The 21,263-nt window shown below is 43.0% G+C and overlaps 1 protein-coding gene across 3 annotated transcripts in view; it reads right to left on the bottom strand.

Annotated features, from left to right (window-relative positions):
• The window catches only part of ETV6 (ETS variant transcription factor 6), a 140,067-nt gene that overhangs the window by 91,258 nt on the left and 27,546 nt on the right, over nt 1-21,263 (bottom strand). For all 3 annotated transcript variants that reach the window (XM_084290770.1, XM_084290771.1, XM_084290772.1), the window contains exon 2: nt 2,558-2,687. In XM_084290770.1, the coding sequence (XP_084146896.1) occupies nt 2,558-2,687 (130 nt within the window). The remainder of the gene's footprint in view (nt 1-2,557; nt 2,688-21,263) is intronic.

The following is a 21,263-nucleotide window of genomic DNA, read 5'->3' as shown; positions in this document are numbered from 1 at the left end:
GAAATCCAGAAGGCACTTAGCTTTTTCTATACCTGGTATTAGGAAGACTGCTCCTGGAACATGATCTTGAGCTCTGATGTCCTCATTTTAAGACAGATGTCTTAGGTGAGAAACAGTTCACAGGAGATGATACAAAAATAATTTGAAATCTAGAAGCTGTACAGGAAGATTGACAGCTTTAAGAACCTCTCTTCCTATCCAGTTTAGCCAAGAAAAGGTTAAGAAGTGACTTTATCTAAAAGCACCTATATCAAGAGTAGTCTTTTGACAATATTTAGCAGGAAAGGAGATAATGAGATCTAATAGTTTGAAACTGAAGATTGACAAATTCAAACTATAAATAGGGCACTTAAAAAAAAAAAAGCAGCAAATAGGGAGCATAATTAAGCATTGAAACAACTTATGTAGAGGCCTTATATCCTCTTCATCACTTAAGTCTTTACATGGAAAGAAAAAATCTTTCAGCATAACATGCATAACATGCTCAAACCCTTACTGAACTTAAATGCTACTATAACTCAGGTAATAACAGAAATTATTTTAGAAATGCATAATGGTCCCTCCTGGCTCAGCTATGAATCTGTATACTTTAAACAGTGGTTCTGAATGTGACAATTATTGCATACTGAGCTAAAAAACACTATACTGACATGCACCATAACTAGTAAGACTATGTAAGCGTGCTTCACATTGTTTATTATCTGACACACTGACTTTGTGGAAGCATATTCCACAGATGCTTAATGATTAATCTTCTATGTTTTCACACTATAGCACATCAGACTGGTGTGGAAGTATTAATGGGATGAAAGCCTCCTCGGAAGTTTAAAAATATACCAATCAAAACAAAAATAAATTAAAAAAATTGAGGCAAAAGTTGAATCACACCTAAAATAGCAGATAAACAAGCTTTGACTGAAAGGAAACCTTTTAAACTTCACACTTTACCTAGCATGCCGGCTAGCTGATGGAAAGGAAGCTGGTAGTAAACACCTTGAGTGCCCCACCTCTTTCACTAGCAAGCGTCTCCGCCTTCTTGTCTTGTGCATCTGCTAAACCCAGTTGGGAAGGCAATAATTAATTTGAAAGCCAGCCATGATCCTAGGTTTGGAAAGGGCAGTGACTCCCAATGAAGAACTAAATAGCACCAACTAATGGGATGAAAGGGAAAAAAAAATCTCAGGGGCTCAAAGTGGAGAGAAGCACTGCTTCCGTGTCTGATTTTTTCCTCTAAATTTTTGACATAATCTTTAAAATGCACTCTAAGTGCCACAGCAATTCCTCCCTGGACTGGGGAAAGAGGCCAGCAGCCACATGCACAGGCAGGCATTCTCTGGGAGCTTTGGAATAGTGGCAGAGGCCAGAGCCAGGCAGAAAGGCTGCGGTGCCAGCTCGCATTCCTGCGCATCAGAAGGACAACCTGGGCTACGCTGCAGCACAGGCAGAAGGGAGCAAGAAGCAACAGCAGGCAAAATCACAACTGTGCAGAAAACAGCGTGGGCAAGGAGTCATCCTGGGGCAGTGCAACTCACTGGCCCGCAAGTGAGTGAGCACAGGATTACTGAAGTGCTGGGAGAACAGCTTGCATCCAGAAAAGGAGTGTGCCTGAAGATTGCTGAGGACAGGAATGAGAACATCTCGTGATAAACATGGATATATATATATTTTTTTTAAATAGAAAGACTACCTCAAAGACCACTTCCTTTTCTAAAATTCCAAAGACGTCTGTGGGATAGCAACACACAGTTAGTTTGCTACTGGCCTTGTTACTGCTTGTTTTTCAATTGCCCCAGGAATGTGACACCTGAAAAAAGTTTTCTTAAAACCTCTCGATTTACATCACAACTATTTCCTCTCTAAAGAGGAAAATTCCACATTTCCTCATCTCCACCCTACTTCTGTAATTCACCTCTCACTGGCCAACAGCCCTTGGCCTTTCCTATTCCTCAAACATTAAATCATTTCAGTAAGGAAGTGCCTGGCTCTTGCCTCGCCCCCAGCTCCAGCTTTTGTTCCAACGTCAGGGATGTGCCTTTCCTCCTTCACAGCATCCTTTTGTGCACAACTAGGCCCTTTCTTCCTCCTTCCCCACTGCTTCTGTCAGTGCAGCAGGAGTGTGTCTGGGCACCAGGAATGTTTACTACTGAGACCCATAACAGCCTAAAAATACACTTGTCACAGTTTGTGAAACTCTGACCTCGTGCCACAGCACATCACTGAGCAACTCCTACTACGTGGACAGATGCACAGTGCTTCCCATCAAAATAAAACCTCCATGTTTTTCCCTGTCATGAGAAATCAGCCCAATCTTTGATGAGAAGTGGTGGGGGGCAGATGACAGGAAATAACATTTGCGCTGTAAATGAGTGATTTCCATTGTTTAAAAATAATATAGAGAGAATCAAACTAGCAAAAGCTTAAAAAAAAAAAAAAAAAAAAAAAGACTAAAGCTCATGGCTTCCCCACTTCTCTTCCATGAAAATAAATAAAACCAACCCCTCACCCTGCCCCACACCCTCCTCAGTTGAAGAAAGCATGCCTCCACGCTGACACTCACGCAGGTGTGCTGGCAGTCTGATCGTGTCTTCCTCCATCCTGATCGCTCGAGGCACTGGGACATGTAGCGGTGTCGAGGAGGTGTGATTCGGTACCGGGCTCGCTGGAGGTGTGTAGGAAATTCTTTCCTGCTGTTAAAAAGAAAGCGGGGGGGGGGGTAGAAAAAAAGAGAGGACAACGTAAACTTTGGAACAGAGGTGTGAAACCGAGCCAGGGGTTGGGGGAAGCAGAAGGAAGGATAAAGGGGTGTGCGTGGTGGAGCCAAACGGCACCAGGGGTCATGGCTGGACCACGGCCTGCTCCGAGCCTGCAGCCAGAGACTGAGCAGCTTTTACAGCGACAGTTATAATTTTCAGGAGGCCCAAGAAGTTTCCAAGGGTTTTCTCAGAAATTTGCTCAGGGAGGAAAGGGAAGAGACACAGAAGTGGGGAACCTGAGTGGGTTTTATGTCAGTGAAAATCTGATAGCAACTACATTATATGTGCAGGCGTACCACTACAGAAAGCACTAAAAACACTTAATCTTGTGCTAACAAAGATCTGAGCATGTTTGTTAAGTATTCAACACTTTACACCTTCAGAGCATTTTAAAGACATTAGTTTTGTCTTTGCTGCAGAAAACCAAACTCTATCACTGAAAACTACCCTATCTACCACAGAGTAATGTGGCACTTTTTTTTCTTCTCACCTAAACCAGTTATTAGCACTTTCTTTGAAGTAGTTTATCTTCCAACCAAATAAATTAGCATACAGAAAACAGCTAAGCAAGGATAGAAAAATAGAGTTAAAGGACAATCTGCGAATGTTGTGTTAGGTTCATAATTGTCACTGTTTTTTGTTTGTTTGTTTTTTTACTTCTGAAAATGTCTGCCAAGAAATTCAAGACTGAAATTTCATCTGATCTGATGGGAAAAAACTCTTCCATATTCTAAACATGACCTCCAATCACAACATAAATTATACCCTTTGTAAATAAACATAGCCACAATTCAGTAGAAACAAAAAAATCATTATGCCCCAGAACTGGGCTGCCAACATTTAATGATGGCGGTGCAAAGAGCGTGGATTTACATCCACATTCTGTAGAAGCAAAAGGAGCTCCTTTTGCTCCCAAGTGTTTGCAGGACAGTATAGGCACAACTCCCTACCCTCACCCTGATCTCTGGCAAGTGGAAAAGACAAGCCCTGTTGGAGTAAGAGAAAGTAATCACTTCCATTACAAACTACAACATTATCCTGGCTGTGTAACATGGAGTTGGACTGACACTGATAGAGGCACCTGTACAACATAACATTAGCACCCTCATTGCCAGCAAAGGGCAATAGCAGTAGAGCTGGCTTTCAACATACTACTTTGTACCACAAATTGTTCATTTTTATGTTCCAGTCTCTCACAGTGTCCTTCAGTGTCTTACTCTGTCCACTCAGGCTAGACTTTTGTCCATCAGCTCTTACGAATTTAGGTATTCTTCATCAACAGGGATGTTCACTAGAACATGGTTGAAAGACACACCTGTGGAGCTATAAAACATTCTGCTTCCAGTTCAATCACTGACCCGAAATGGCTGACTGTAGGCCTCACACTCCTGGGAGGTCCAGATCCATGCCCAGAGCACATCCTGCAGCCTCACTGGCAATTTGCACCTTCTCATCAGTGATGCACATACAAGTGATTAGCAACAAGACCAGCCACTTCCTAGCATTTCCTGCTGCGATCCACAGCTCAGATAATCGAACCACACTGCAGCTGCTCATTTTGTTTATTGAATATTTATAGAAAGAGGAACACTTCTGAAACACAGCCACACAGATGCTTTCCTCTGCAAACAGGCACTAGAGGACAGATGGGAGACCTGAAGTCCTTTTCCCCCTGGAGAACACAGGGTGCAGACCGACCTCAGGTTCCACTTCATGCTCACACAAATACTCAAATCACCACTGCAAAGCCAAGTGCTGAGCGTCTTCAAAGTGCCTGCTCACTGGCCAACAGCAGGAGGAAAGTAAACGAAGCAGACGAAACTAAATCTAGTATCCAATGCATTTCCTTCAACACCGAGAAGGTGCTGTATCAAAACAAGATGTAATGCATGCAGTACAAGCTGCCTTTCCCTCAGCACTGATTAACCTCCTAAAGGCATATGGTAACCTGATTAATACCAAGACAGCTGCATGGAGATGTACTGTTTTAAGTAAATGCATTTGATTCATTGTTTCCTAGTATTCATAAGAACAGGACAGCAGAAAACAAAAAGTTGTGGAAATGCAGACTCATTCATTCTGTCCCAGTTATTTTTTCCACGTACCTTAGATATCCCCAGTAATGTGTGAATTGGTAATATTTGCAAAAAACATTTTATAAGGTAAAAAGGGGAATTAGCTCTCTGACTCTTATTTGTGCCTTTGAAATGTCCTCTTTTACTAATTCTGCATTTTTTCCAGCACCTTTAACCCACATATCAAAGCAATCTGCAGACATTACCTAAGTCTTGTTCTTTTTATTAGACACATGGGCAACCTGAGTTACAGGAAGAGCAAAGCTCAAATGAGCTAAGTAATTTCAGAGTTAAGCTGTCTTGAAAAAAGACCGCATGTGCCTCTCAAGAGCAATAGACTTAACAAGTGCATCCTGAAAGAGTGGCCCTTGTAACTGTCCTGGCCAGATTTCCAAAAGGTGTAAAATAGTAAAGTCACAGGGAGGTCAAGTCACTGGGCTGGTGGAAAAAATTAACATCATCCCTGTTTGCAGCATGAGTCAGTAACATGGCTGGAAGCAGAACTGCAAACATCATTCCAGGCCCGCAACCTACCATAGCTCTGTGCTTCAACCATACACAGCACCCTGCCCACACAGGAGTGTGAATGCATGAGGTCACACATGTTTCTCCAGTCTTTTTGAGGCTCTTAAGAGTCACACTTCCACAAGATACCTCTTGTCTTCATACCAGTGAAAACAGATTGAGAATGTTTTTTTTTTATCTTCACAACTCTGCAACCGAGTGGTGCTTTTCCTACAGGATCCATCAAACAAAATATGGCTGGTATCTCATGCTCTTAAGGTTATGCAACCAGATACTCTGCTACTAGAACTTCTTCTGAAAAAGTTTCGTAACCAGTCAGTTAAATATTTCCCTTTGCATTAAGGCAAAGAATAGATGGTTCAATGGCAGAGTTGTTCAAGCAACAGCCTGGGAGGCAGGATAGGTAGTAAAGGGAGCAGAACCAGGATGAACCTCATTGTGTGTACTTGATCCTTGCTGCAGTTTAGTCTACTAGTAAAAGAGGCTAAGTCAATACGCATTTGTTGTGGTCCTTTGAGATTATTGGTGATGAGTGCTAGGAAAGAGTTTGGCATTACTGCATTCCAGATTCACCATGTGCCAAAGGACTCTAGAAACACTTAAACCCACAAGGAATCAAATGCTCAGCCCCAAACACCTAGCATCTACAAACAACTTCAAAATAGCAGATCCCTAATATTTCACCAGTAGCCACAACACAGCAGATAAAACTAATGGCATCTTGCCTGCTGTGATAGTTTTTGAAAGGCTTTCTTTAGCTCACAGTGAGTCAGGGAAGTTTCACCATGAAATCTCACCTTGATTACAGGAGGTCAGTCTTCACAGAGTTTACTCCAGGGGTTGCTCCAGTGGCTGGTGCTCCAACAGTACCACTGAGACAACCACCCAGGACCGCTGAGACCACAGAATGCTTTCAGCTGCCCAATCTAGTAGGGACTGATATATATATGCTTAAGAACCAAGACAAGGTACATTTTTGTTCTCTTTGTACTAGGAAAGTACAGAACACCAAATATCCAGGTGCTGAGAAAACCTCAGATGAAACCATCTTGTCTAAAAAAAGTAAGGTAACTTACAAGCTATATTGGTCATGACTACATAGTGGAAGTGTACAGCACAGCTAACCAGACTCCTGAAGCTACTACACACTGATTTCACATTGAAGAACTGACTTTACAGACAAAACCTAAACAATTAGAAAACTCTGGTTAGGAATGCAAGTTGTTCATACTGCTGGGTTTTAAATATACATGTATATCCAAATCACAAAATTAATTTGTAGTCACCTTTAAATAATAGCTAAAAAAAAAGTCTAACAGTTGAGGATGAGTGACGTAACAATTAAAAAAACTTCACACCTTTGCTAAATGTACACCCCTCCTAAACTCTGAAACAGTGACCTTCATTACAAAAGTTCTCCAGCTTGCACACTAACAGTCCTGTCCCTTTATTGAGTCTCCTCTGATGGCACACACACAAGATATATATTTTCACAGAAATTAAAATAAAATACACAAGAAAGCATGGTAAGCAAGCCCCTATGTTATCCCAATGATATGACATTGAAATAGCTGGATTGAATGGTACGCCAAAATGATTTTTTTTATTTATTAATAAAGGAAAGAAATGTGTTACCTATGCAGCAGCCTCCAGGAAATCAAAACGGTCAATGTTGTCTGCAAATATCCTACGTTGGATATAAGGCAGCTGACTTAAAACTGCATAAAAACCTATTCCTGTACTTAATGCAATTATAGTACACAGGGCAAGTCAACCAAGAGAGAAAGTTGATATGCACTTGCCACCCAGGCTGCTGGTGTGTGTCCAGCACTCTGTGCTCATCTCATTGCATTTCCCACTTACCCTAGCTACTCCAAATGGCCAAGGCTTCCTCCAGCTTCCCATGAGAAGTAGGTGGTACCACTAGGTGGAGATACAGAAACCTGGGCTGTGGTAACTATTGGGGGGCAAACAACTAGAAGTAAAAGGGCAGAACATTACCTATTGTGTCCTCACAGGCTGTTCTTACTCACAGGGACGCTGCTTTAAAGGGGAACTCCCAGCTGCCTGGGTATCATCCTATCACCTTGCTCCAGTTCCTCATCTGTGGGATGTGTTCAGAGAGGGTAGCACTAACAGGTGTGCTGAGATTTTGGTGCCCTCTTTGATTCTGGGGAAGCCCTGGCTTAAAAAACCCTGAAGTAACACACTCTTGGATTGTGCAAATCCAGGTTTGGAATGTATGGTTGTAGCTCTCTGGACCACAGAAGCCAATGCTCTACACATAAAACCATACACCCCAAATCACAGAGGATGTTCAGCTCTGCAAGGACACATCACCAGGGCTTCCACCTCTTTCAAAAAACATATCTAGAAATGGAAAATAGCAAGACAGGTTCTAGGGACCAGGAGCAAGGGGAGCCTGGAATTATGGGGCGGGGGGGCTGCCTTTGCTACTGTGGCTCTTCTTAGGCATAGGTGCCTTGGGTAAGACAGCAGGAAAAAATGGCCTTGGAGCAGAGTGCTGCTGGTGGGAAGGAGCTGCTTGCAGGAAAGCCTCAGAGGGCCCTGTATTTCTGGGCACTCAACAGGGCTATGCCAGCAAACCTGTCAAAGATCAGCACAGGGGTCAATAGCAAGAGAACAAACATCATTAGGGAAGAAAGTCAGAAGAAGAAGAAAGGGAAGGAAGACGTATGCAGTGTTCACCAGCGTTTTGTGTGCAATGCTACAGCTGGATATAAAAGTCCAAGAGACCACCCACAGTTACAGGGTCTAACGCAGGGAGGAGGGAGGAAATCGGAGCCCCTAAGAGGCTGTACAGCTCTGGGTATACAAGTAAAATATGGTGGGATTTTGGTCAATGTTGTAGCTTGCATACTCTAACTGCTGCCAGGGAAGAAGGATCAGGCTCCAGAAGAAAGGTAGAGCTCTGCAGTATCAGGGTATGAATTAAACTCTCCACTTTCCCTCCCTTCCCCCAGTTGCTGTCATCTCCTTAATTTCCATAGCAGACTTCTCCTCATTTTTGATCCCATTAATACAGCAATTCACGTCAAATCTATAGCAGCATAATCAGCACACTATCAGTAATTAGAGAAATTAAAACAAACACAGCTCTCTGGAATGGACCTTATGCAAAGCAGCACTGGGAAAAGATTAACATCTCATTTCCTGCACACAGGGAGCAGAGATTGTCTCAGTGACCTTAGTGATTTTGTGAAGTTCAGTTCCTCCCCGCCTCCTCCCTTCAGCCTGCCTCTGATGAATCTCCCAGAACAGGGGCAGGAGATGGCTACCCCCTCACATCTCAATCCTCACTCAAGCAGATAAAAGACAGAGAGGTGAAAAAGAAAGGGAAGAGGAAAGGAGACAGTAGGGAAGTTCATGCCTCTCCCAAAATGATTACAGCCACTGCTCTAATTAAATCTAAGTCTTACAGGCAGCAATATTAATGCACTCATGTGTTGTGAAAAGGCAGCTTGTGGAGGTCAATCTTGTTATTGAAAATGTCACGATAGGGTCCTATTATTGTCTGAGCACCTCAAACTATCTCAAACGAGCAAGCATAAATGAAGCAAGAAACTAGCTGAACCACATTCTCAAAAAGTATCTCTTCACTAAGGTCACTGCTAATATGGTGGAATAGAGGGTAGAAACAGGCTGCAGGAAGATAACATCAGGTAAAACTACAAGATAATACTCAGGCAAAGAGCTTAGTAAGATTCAAGAAAAGATTATTCATTCATATGAATAAAAAAAGACTGTTGTCCATAGATTTCCAAGGGAGGCATCATAAAATATATATGGCAAATTCTGGTTCAATAACTGCAAGAGGAATTGTCAGACACCAAGATGGAAGTAAAGCCTTACCAAGTCAAAGCAGGAGACCCTTCCAGGCTCCACAGAGAGGCAGCAAAGCTCACAATTGGCCCACCTGACCTGCTACTTTAAGGCAGAAGTCAACCTTGAATTCAACTGCCTGATGTTAAGAAGAAACTTCAGCTCCCTTTTGGTCTCCCCGGCTCCCTTCCACGTGTGACTACAAAGTTTGCGTGCTGCGGTTATCATCTCAAATTCCTCTGAAAAATCTGCTGCTGACCTCTGTTCAGCCAAGATATGGTGAAAGTTAGCTGCTGCGATCCAAACAGCAACCCCTTGTGCACCTAGACCATGATCCCGTTTGCACATGCTCTTAGCACAAAGCACCACAGAAAGCTCGAGAGAGAGGTTACAGCAGAGCTACAAAAACACATGAGGCTTTAAAGTGCTGTGGACAGTGAGTAAGAAGCAGGGAGAGCAATTGAGAGACTTTCCAGGCTGAGATAGCTAGCTGCGCATCATGGATTTTACTGCCTTTTTTTGTGTGTGTGTGTGTTCTCATTTGTAAAGCAGAGAGTGCTGGGGAGCTTCATCTCTAGCATATGGAGGTTGTACAACCCTGCCCCTGCGCGTGGGAACTCACAGCCTCAACACCCATCATGGGAGTCATGCACTCATCACTTGAGTGCAAAATCTCCGGAGGCCATGAAACTGAGGTGGGAAAACAAAGGGGAAACATGGTGTACAAGGAGCTGCCCTCTCTCACGTTATGGGAATGGACAATCCCAGAGCTACCCTGTGGTTTCTTCGGACTGGCATGGCAGTTCAAGTGTTTCTACTTGGTTACATTAGGGAGCTGTCAGGATATGGGAAAGCTGCAACATTTGTACTGAACCTACAATTACTATGAACAGGATCTTTCTTGACAGTGGATATCGAGCACTTCCATAGCGCAAACCCCATGTCAGAACCACCACATGGACAAGTTCAAGTCGTTCACTGCCATGGATTATCCACATGCCCATCAGTCAAGCAGAAAACCCAGGGGAGAGTAATTCATGTAAAAGTCAGTTTCTTTTAACCATCAGTCATTAATAGAAACAAAATTCTTGAGCAGCTACAACATTGCAAAATACACATTTTTAAAATACCATCAATATAATAAATGGCCTATCTTAATCCTGCTGCATGGCTGGACTTTGCTCTCATCTGTACCTGCAACATTCTCCAGTAGCTTTCTGTAAGCAGCAGTTCTGGTCCTGATTGAAACCACTGGAAGTGAAGCCCACATAGGCATCTCACTCAATCTTTACCTTCCCCAGCACAGTCACTTTATTTCACTCTCTCCCCACATCTACATGAAATCAATTGGAACCTGAGGGTGAACGGTGTGTGTACCTGTTCGAAAACAACTTGCATCATGATATGCCATAATTATCTTGTAACTGTTATCACTCAAAAGTACAGGCACACCCAAAAATCAGCTACTATAACAAATTGAAAAAAAGTTGTTTGTGTGTGATCAGGTAGGTGCCTGCCCTGGTTCGTATGAGAATGTGTCCTCTTCAAGGAGGTTATCAACTTCTGGAGGCACTGAGAAAGCAACCCTGACTGCAGGCTTGGCTTCTGGCACTGGAAGACCACTTCAGACCAGAGAACAATTGCACCAAATGATTATCCCACAAAACTACAGTTTAACTCTGCAAGGTTGAGGTCTTTACAACTTACCTCACCAGCAAAATGAAACACGTGGCATACACTGCACCACCTCATATCCATGACGGCGTTTTATTACACCTCGGACTTCCCAAGAAAGAGGACATACCAAATAAATACCTAGAGAAACCTGAGAGTGCCATGACAGGTTCTAACCCTACATCTTACAGTTGCTGCTCCTGAAGGTTCAAATGGTACAAAAGTAACACAGCATAGGCAGCCAGGCAGAGAATGTGCCATACCCTCCTGTTCAACGCCACCTCTAAGTAGGTAAAGGCAACTTTCCAGAGGGAATCTAGGCCAGTCCTCCCTCTCCTCCCCCAGCCCGGGAAGAGGAGAGCTATTATAATAAGGGCTGCTGGTGATAAAACAAGCAGACACACTCGGGTGCTCAGGTAAACCAAACAGAATCCAGGGAGAGAGTGACAGCCACATAAAATACCCATTCTCAAAGATCTTCTTAATAAGCCAGTGCAGAAAGAGGTGGAGATGGATATTTGCCGCTATAAAATATCAGGTTGATTCAGATTATTTGAACCCCAGCATACTGAATGCAGAGGGAGTTCCTAAAAAGGGCCATACTTGCACTGACCTTGTCTGCTGTACAATCAAAATTACAATAAATTACAATAAATTACAATCCTTCCCTCCCACTATCTTTCACCTACTCCAGCCACTTACTTTAAAGTGAACAACATTAGATCAGTGTGACCAGAAAGGAAACTCTGACAAAAGAGTATATAAAAAACAGCTGGCAGGATTTCTCATAGAATATTGCATCCTGCACATTTGCTGGCTTTTCATTCTGCGTTTTTTCCTATATGTACATATATCTACACACACATATATACATACATACACACATATCCACGTATGCAAGAAAGACAACTATTACAAGAGTCAGAAGGAAGGAATAAAGGAGCTACAGAAACAAAGAGGGTTATGACAGGTACAGCCCATCAGCCAAAAGGAAATAAAAACAAAAGAAAGGGAAGATATACCATGAAGACATTGTAGAAGGAAGATTAAAATATTAAGATTCAACAGGAGATCACTGAAGGAAGCTGAGTTACATCAAAAGAAAAAAAAATCTTCAGACAGGTTAACCTGTAAAAGAAACATCTTATTTTTAACAGCTACTCAACAACTTCTTTAGCAAGCTACTTAACAGCTTTTTGAAGGTCCCTCCAGACAGCAGTCTGAGTATCAGAATGCACACTAGAAGAAACTGAGCCTTCTGGTGATTTGATCAACACATCAGATACAAACCATTACTTAGAAAAAGTAAACAAACTACCTTGAAGTAGTTTGAGGCATAGCAAGATCTTTTATTTCCTCCAAAACATGGTCTTTCCAGCACAGAACCATCAGTATTGGCAGAACTTTAAGGAGATTTTTAAAATATGTTTGTAAAGAAACAACTGGCATGGTATAGCATATCTGATTTATAAGAAGAAAAGATGAGCTTGCACATGGGCTTGAAAAGAAGCTGAAGATTCCTAGCAGGCCATCCTTTTAAGAAGAGGTGATAGGATGAGAGCAGGGACCGAATTTAACAATATGGTCTGTATTCCGGGGACAATGACAGGGTCGAGTGATGTCTCTTTATTAAATGCTTTCTCCTCCACTAATGCTGCACACTCTAATGATCTGGCCATTAGCATTAACGAATCTGCAATGTCCCTGCCTGGAGCTAATAAGTAATGAACTAAGCGGGTGAATATTCTGTTGTGTAAGGAGCGCTATTAGCAATCCTTTCCCAACTGCTCTGAAAACAAGGGATGCCTTCCAGGTATGACCTGTCCATGTGACAGGGTACATCCCACACAGCCCTCACACTGTGTAAATTCCACGGACACTCCCAGCACTGCAAAGGGGAACAAGAAGTGGATCACCCGCTGCACGGTGCTGCTGTGTGGGGCTGGGCAGCAGGTGCTGCACCACAGGGCGCAAGACAAAACATGCTCCACAGAAGAGGCTTGAAGAAAAATGGTGAAAAGGATAGGAGATGGGAAGTTCTGTTCCAAAACTCACTCTACAAAACAAGTTGTGGCATTACCACAGCCCTGTGAACCTCTGTTGTGCCAGGGAGGCAGTGGGATAATGCTGAGCCCACAGGCCTGTCGAGCCTTGGGATGACTAAGTGCAAAATCATCAATTTAGCTATTCTTCTGCTATTTTTTTTTGTTTTGTTCTTCCTCTAATTATTATTTTATTCCATCTTATAATCTCAAAACACTGGTTATGACACTGCTCCTGGCAAAAGAGAAGTGCTGAAGTTTCTCTCTGGTTGTCTTTGGCTTGTTTTCACAACTAAGAGCTGCTGGTTCATACCGGAACAGGCACTGCAGTGAGATCCCTTCCACCGTTACTGTAAGACTGCTGATGAGCTGCAAATATTGCCTCACTACAGAAATGACAAGCTTGGGAAGTAAGCCAACTGAAATTTTGTAAATCGATGTCATCTTTAAGAAAAAGAGTGAAATGCTAGTTCTGGGCCCATTTTGGCTCAATATGAAAGCTTGTTTATAGGCCCCACCGCCATGCTATATCTACATAGGCCCCATAACATCATTATCACTTTCCTGCAATGAAGAGAAGTGTTCTTACACCCACCTTTACAAGCGGAGAGACCCAAACACAAGGAGACTAGGCGATTAGCCCATCAGGAGCAGAGGACAAAGCAAAAAGCTACTTTGACAACTTAAAAGATAATATTCTCTCCTAAGAACACTATCAGGATCTAAAACCAGCTTTTTTGACTTGACCATTACACCGCGATAACACTTGGAGGCAAACCAAACCACACTGCTGTTGTTCAAGGCACTGAAGAAACACAGTGAAGGACAGCCTCATCCCTCGAGAGCTCAAAGACAAAACAGTTGAGATGGAAAAGCACCAGAGGAAGAAAAACTTTTGAATCCTATTTTACAATCAGGAAACAGAGGTGCAGGAAGTAGCAGGAAGTAGCCTACTTCCCATCCTGACTCTACCCGCAGCGTCGTGTTTCTGCAGTTATGCTGCTGCTCTGGTAACAGAAGGACAAAGTTGAAGGGAAAAGCTGACTTCAGGGAAATCAGACAGGCAAGGTGGCATGCAGGTATCATGTAAAAGCCCTCAGAAGGCATTATTTCATTTTGCATTTTAATATTGATTTTAAATACCCCTCAACCTCCACAAGCACTTCTGACTTCTTAATGCTCCTCCTTGCCAAAGCATCGACCTAAATCTTCTGGCAAGCACATAGCAGAGCTCATCTACACCAAAGAGAGCTGTGAGCCCATTCCAGAAACACGTCCCTCCTCTGCTACAAGAATCGGGACAGAGGCACCCCAACCCTTCCCCCAGTTATGCAACTGCACAGATCCCATTCGGAAGGCAGGTTTCCTTACCCGACCCAACTGTCACAGCACAAGTGCCTTGGAAAGCAGCACAGCATTTCTTGGGCACGGGCAGAGCGAAAAAACAGAGGGCACCAATCACCCCTGTCTAACCAAGCAGGGTGTGTTTAACACCCAAGCTGCGCTGTGAGACTGTCAGGGGAGATGGGGTAGAGAGGGGGAACCACAACAAACTGCTTACAAGAATCACGGCAAAACACTGCTTCTGCTCCTACAACCAAGAAGTTGGCCAGGACAATTGCCCAGCACATTCCCAGCATCGGAGGACACACGTGTTCATTCTAGCCAGCATCCCCCAACTTTTCCCACCACACACCCTTCCCCACAACCCCACTCACACATAGCAATGGCCGAGGTTTTTGTTAGGGGAAAATTAACCGGATTTTTTTTATTTTTTTCAAGCTGGCAACAAAGATGCACGACTTTTCCTGGCATTTCTCCTGTTTATACAGGACCTGCCAAACCGGTTGTGTGATTTTTATGCTGCTTTCTTTTCCACAAAGTCCTTCGAAAGGCAGAATAACAGAAAGCAAATAAGGAAAAAAGTTTGGTTATATAGGTCCAAAGATCAACCCTTGGTAATACAGTTGAAAATCAAAAATTAACTAGAATCTTCCTAAATTTATTTTGAATAACCGAAGCTGTTTATGCTTGTAAGGACTATGTCAAAGCAGAGCAGTTTCTCTGACTAGTGAGAAGTAGTCCTACTTCTAACTGTTTGACATCTAAACAGGTAAGGTATGCAGCAGTTAAAATGGAAAATGAGGCATGGACCAGTCAAGTGAGTTGCTCAAGGTCACACAGAGCCAGGGAAGGAAAGCAGCTCTTCTGATCATCCACCAAGCTCCAGGGATAGTGGGTCACGGCACTTCCTTATGTGCATACGTCTAATTCCCAACCAAGGTTTGCCTAGTCTATGTGGGTATGGCTGCCTTACCTTCAGCACAAAATAGTTCCTAAACACGGAGAAGTATGCTTCCTTTCCTCCTACAATGCACTACACAAGCACTAATCATCCATTTTAAGTGTTCAACGGCAAGTCCACTGCCAGGGATCTGAAGACCAGAAACGGTAACAAATTTTACAGTTCACATTTCTCTCAGCACCCACAACCTTGCTAAAAACCAAAATATTCCAACAAAAATAGCTAGTTCAATTGCTACATTAAAAAAAATAATAATAATATTTTTTCAAAATAGCTTATCTTGATTGCAGTGGCACACCGTGCTGCTGCACTTTCCAAGTGGAACATTTGGTCTTTGACTCAGAAGAAACTTCTATTTTGATATTAATTTTGCTATCCACATTCAAAAATCTGAAGCAAAATTAAAAAAAGAAGCCATGCAAGTCTAGCTTTCCATTTGGAGCACTCTTGCCTTGTTCTACTCTCAGAATTTCCCCCACAGGATGAGAACGCTCCGGGCATAAAAAAATCAATCAAATGTATCAAACTGGTCACTCCACCTACAGGGCACTGGGTGCCCAGTGTTTACTCAGGTGTTCCCTATCTATTCAGATGGCACAGAAAGCACAGCTTTCTGGCAGAGAAAGCACAGCTTTCCCCTCCAGCACTGGGGTATTGTGTGGCTCTTGCCCACGAGGCCACCTAGTACACAGGGAGCCTGTCATTCAGATGGCCCTGGTGTAACTGACACAGTAAATACTCATTTTCACTAGGCTGTATAACAAAGGATGAGATAAAAACTTGAGCAAACAAATGGGCAAAGTTCGAGCTTACAGCTGCTCCTTGTGGGCCACTTTGTACTGACATACCTGCTTCTTTGGCAAGTGGTTTTGCTCCCAAAGGCTTGGACTTCGCAAGGCTGCTGTGGCAGGGCCGGATGATATGTTTATACAGAATCCGCCTGCCAGCCAGAAGGATCCCGAAGTGATTTACAAACAATTTAGGAGTGCTCACTGCACAACAAGTGAACAGGCACCACTGCTTAACAAATTGCAAGTAAAGAAAACACTAACCAGGTTCCAGTTACACCAGGAACACAAATTAAATTGGCTTAGATGAGAACCACCAGCCCTCCTGACCCCACACACCGCCTGGGAACACTATCCCTATGGCTGTAAACTGTCTGAGCTGCTCCAGTTCCCTCCTAGCACCCAGCAGGGCACATGCACAAGCATAATGAAGAATCCCTATGCAGAATTTTCAGTAGCGTGCATCTTTTGAGCCACTTCTGGGCTCAGGCACAGACACCCCACCCATAGCCACTGCGCTTCTTGGCACCACGAGAACATGGTCTGAATTAGCATGGTGCATGCTGTAGATGTGACAGGATGATGTCCACGCAACAAACTGCTCACCACGCAAACAGCAACTATTCCACTTGTATTCTGTGTGCTAATCTGCTTCTACTGTGACCAGTACTAAAATTACATAACTTTGTGAACTGCCACAAAAAAGGTATTTCTTTTTTCCCTTTCTCCAAAAGCTTTTCCCTCTTCCTATCCCCACCCAGACTGGAATCCTAGCAATAAAAATAGAAACGATCCAAGGCCCCAGACTGGAAATGCTGAAACTACTAACACATTTAAAAGCAGAGTTTGTAAGGAAACCTCTAACTTTTTATTGGATTAGTTGGTGTCATTGTCAGAGCGGACAGGCTCCCAGGCAGAGATCCATCTTTCAACACATGCCTGCATGTGTGCACATACAGGCATGCTGTACATACATATCATTACATACCTCCATTGCAACTTTAACCTTAGTGTTGAAACTTATAGTAATGACCTGTGCTGAAACTCATCTAAACCTGTGAGTCTGTAAAAATAAAAGCAAGATCTTAATCTTTGATGTCAAACGAACTAATCTTAAAAAAAACTGTGAGTAAGCATTTGTGTTACTACTGACAAAAGGGAGCTACAGGTTTTGCTGAACACTGGAAAGTGCAGAAGTGGGAAATGGAGATACTGGTATCTTTAGTGAGCAGAACTACCTGCTCCTATTACTTGCAATAGCTGGCTGGTGACATAGTCTGTGATACGTTGCAGCATGACAATACCCCTTGCTATAGCTGAGCCCATAATTACGGAACAGCTGAAAAAAATGCATCAACCCTGTGGAGAAAAGAAAATAAAAGAGTGAGAACAGAGATGCATATAACAATCTTGGCACAAGAGAAGTGATCCTTAGATGTATACAGAGCTCCTCTCCTGGTTTGGGGAGAGAATAAGGAAGCCTGTTACTGAGAGGGGAGGATTTAAGGGCACATATTCCCTTGCACACAGAAGAAGAGAAAAATGAGATACACTGCCAGCCCTAGCTATAGCACAGAACACAAAAGAGAATCACATCTCACCAATGGGCAGGGAAAGGAAACACGAGGTGCCAAGGAGGGCAAATGGCAGGAAACCCCATAAGCTCTCTGGTCTGTAGAAGCAGCAAAGACTATTACCTTCAATGTATAACCATGAAAGGTGTGAAAGTCAGAAAAAACAGTATTCTTTTAAAATAATTTTTTATTAAAGATTTTTCTTTTCCTTTACGAAAGCACAAGATCTAAGGGCACTAGACAGGCAGACTTCAGTGTCTGTTCATTAGGACTTGCGAGCTTTCTTCAATTTGTAGTTGTCTGAAGTATGTTTGTGCCTACTAATATGATGAACAAAGCAAGACTTTTTTCCGAAAAAAAAATGATATGTATTTTACAACACCCACACACCCTATCAAAATTAGTTCTTCTGCTTAAACCTAAATTTGTAGATTTTTTTTTGGTCAGTGTGGATTCATTAACACCAGCTTCTTCTGAAATACTTACACAAAGCCTAGCCCCATTCCTTATACGGAGACAACTCAATGCTAATCTTATGATAAAACTCATTGCTGTGCTGGCGGTCATATCTAGAGTTTTGTTCTCCTATATTAATTCAAACCAATTTATCTCTATACACATGAGAAGAGACATTGCAGGTGCTGCAACAAACATATGACGTGCCGTCAGTCTCACTCAGAACGTGGTGTATCAGCCTAGGAAAATCACCCACAGCAGGCATCCTTAAAGAAGAGTTTGTGTTTTTTTTTGTTGTGTTTTTTTTTTGTTTGTTTGTTTGTTTTGTTTGTTTGTTTTAAACAACTCTGTTAGTTAATTTCAATTTATACTTGACTGCAACTTCCAGTCCAGCCAAAGCACAGGGTTCAGCAAACAACTGCTGGGGTTTAATTGCTGCTCCTTACCACCCTCCCATCAGCAGTCACTACTGCAGAGTAGATTAGGCAGAGCGCGAGTGCTCTGTACCTACTCCAGCACAAAGTCCTGCACCGGGGGGTAGCGGTTCAAGCCCAAGCAAGAGTGACCCCCAGGTTAAACAGAGGCATTTGGCTAGCAGCACAGTGACTGCATCAGCAGCTGCAGAGTTAATGTAACTACGACTGATCTCTCTCAGCCAGGTCTGTAACTTGAGCTTCGGCAACACAGAGGAGTTTCAACTGCTTAAGCTCAAGGAGAAGGCAATGCTTAGGTGGAGGGAAGGATATGCATATAAACAGGAGACAGCAGAAGAAAAACTGGAAGTACAAGATGAACTCTCAGAGCAGTGAGGACAAATCTTTGGTGGCCAGCCTCTCTTGAGATTGTTTTTTTTCCCACAAAACAGGTGCCAGTTACATCATACAATCTGCATCATTAAAACAAAAACCAACACACTCCCCAACTCCAAAAATTCTAGTGCAAATGTGTTTATATTGTGTATACATTTAAAATACTTAGCTCCCTCTTCCCCATTTCCATGCATGTAAACTCCTGGCAGCTAACCTGTTCAGTGATGAGGTTAATTCCAGGTGCAAGCGCTTTGTTCCCTGACACAGAATTACAGGTGCAATTTGTATCATTAAAGAACATTAGCAGCCACACGACTATTTGCCTATCTTTTTCTTTGCATCTTTTTCTACCTATAAAGTTCCAGAAGCTGTGAACACAAAACACAGCGGCTTTGTTCGCTTTGCACACCAACACAAGGCCTCGGCCAAGAGCCAGTAAGTCATCAGCACCCAGAGACCATCCATTGCTAGTTTCTGAACATACCCCTTAGGCTGTGGTTGTCCACGCTAACTCCTGTGTGACACACACTGGTGTAGATAGGGGAGGAAAAAAAAAAGAAAAAAAAAGCTTTGATGGCTGGGCAGCCCAGCCTGACCAAGCTTTGAAAGTCAAAGTGGTATGGCCACATGAAGCCTCACTGTCCTCACACTGTACTATGCTGAGGTTATGATTTCCTGGTGCACCCATACCAACATTGACCAAAATGACATTTCAGCCTTCAGAAGACTTCAGGTCTGTATAAACAATCCATACCTCATTATTCCATATGATGTGCAAACACTTCTAAGGATATCTGTACAAACAGTAGCTGTCACATGCTGTTTTGTTGCTATCATTCAGCTAGAATTTAGAAGTTGAGAGTTATATTAAAAGACCCCTGAAGCCCATGGGAAAAAAAAATAAAATAAAACTGGGAGAAAAAAAAATAAAATAAAAACGAGCTTTTCAAGTTAAATTTTACTTACAGTGATGCAACAAATCTCCTTCCATCACTGCAAACCCACTGAGTCGGGCTGAACTTTGGCCTCATTTTCTTCAAGTTTCATGAAGAAAACAGGCTTCCAGACAACTTGGACATGGTTTTGTCCCTTTAGAAGTACTTGAACCATAGATTAAACAAACTTTGACTTTTCTTAATCTCCTTACCATGGGGATGACTTCACATTTCTCTGGGCAGCTCATTGCTGCTGAAGTGTGTCTCCTGTCACTCAGAGTAGGTTAAGATTTCAGGTGGGGGATTAGCAGCAGGGGCAGACAGATTCTTAAGAGGCAAATGACATTGTTCTCATGACAGGATCAATTGCAAGGAAAAGCCACTGAGAAATCTTCTCTCCCCCCCTCAATTATGTCAAAGTAGAATTTTGTCAAGTAAAAATCTTGTCCAAAGTTTCTCATTGCTGGCCTTTTGGAGGAAATACTACAACATACTTCCTTTTAAACCACTGTCAGCTGCTTCTATCACACCATAAACATCTGATTACAGAAACCCTAATAAAGGCTCAGCACCAGACAATTTCAGGAGGTGACTAAACTGGCCCAGTAGAATAGCTCTGCTGCTCAAGGAAAAACCTGTTGTTACAGGATGGGTTACAGCCACCTCCCTTCACCAGAGCTGGAAGAGACTGAGCCTGCCTCTCAGCACAGTCATCCTGCTAATGCTCATTGCTTAATCCTATCTCGAAGTCCTGTGCAGCATCCTTCCTAGCAAAACATGAAATCAGCACGATACAGGGATGGTTTATGGACTACATGATGCTGAGCACAAGCCTTGCCAATTGCATCAACAGTTAAATTTAATATAAAAGAAAGGGCCTGAAAGAAGGGACACTTTGCCCCACCAGACTGATGAGACCCTCTGCTTCTAACTCTTTTCCTTACTCTCCCTAGCCTTTTAGAAGGAAGAGTCACTTTCTCACTAGTTATAGCAGAGGGATGAAAATTGAGCTTGAACAGACGTTGCAGAGTTTGTGATAGAAAGTGATTAACATTACCATACAGAGTACACACATAATCGCCGTGGAGGCAGAGGAACCTGGTTTTGCATGGAAGACCTCCTGACCCCAGGCAGTAACTGCTCAATCAAGCCAGGCGAACAGTGGCAGCAGGTCAGCTAGAGCACGGCTGGGATCAGAAAATACATCATGGCAATGAATTACCTGCTGATTAAACCTGCAGGGTGATAATTTCAATTACCTGCAGCTCTGAAACCCAGCCTATAGGCAGATGGGAACAGCATTTCAGCTGCACAGCTCCTAAACTAAGCCATGCTTTGTGTCAGCTGCAACTTAAATCTGCAGAATGGTTCAGGCTACAAGGGAGAGGAGTCTCTTCATCTGCAGCTGCCCACAGACAGGGCACCACTACAGCAAGGCAAAGCCTGCACTAGTAGAGCTGAGAGACCACAACACTGTCCTGGCT

The sequence above is a fragment of the Netta rufina genome (assembly GCF_964035555.1).
Source record: "Netta rufina genome assembly, chromosome: 1".
In the NCBI taxonomy this organism is placed as follows: Eukaryota; Metazoa; Chordata; class Aves; order Anseriformes; family Anatidae; genus Netta; species Netta rufina.
The sequence above is the reverse complement of the archived record's forward strand: the minus strand, read 5'-3'. Positions and strand labels throughout refer to the sequence as shown.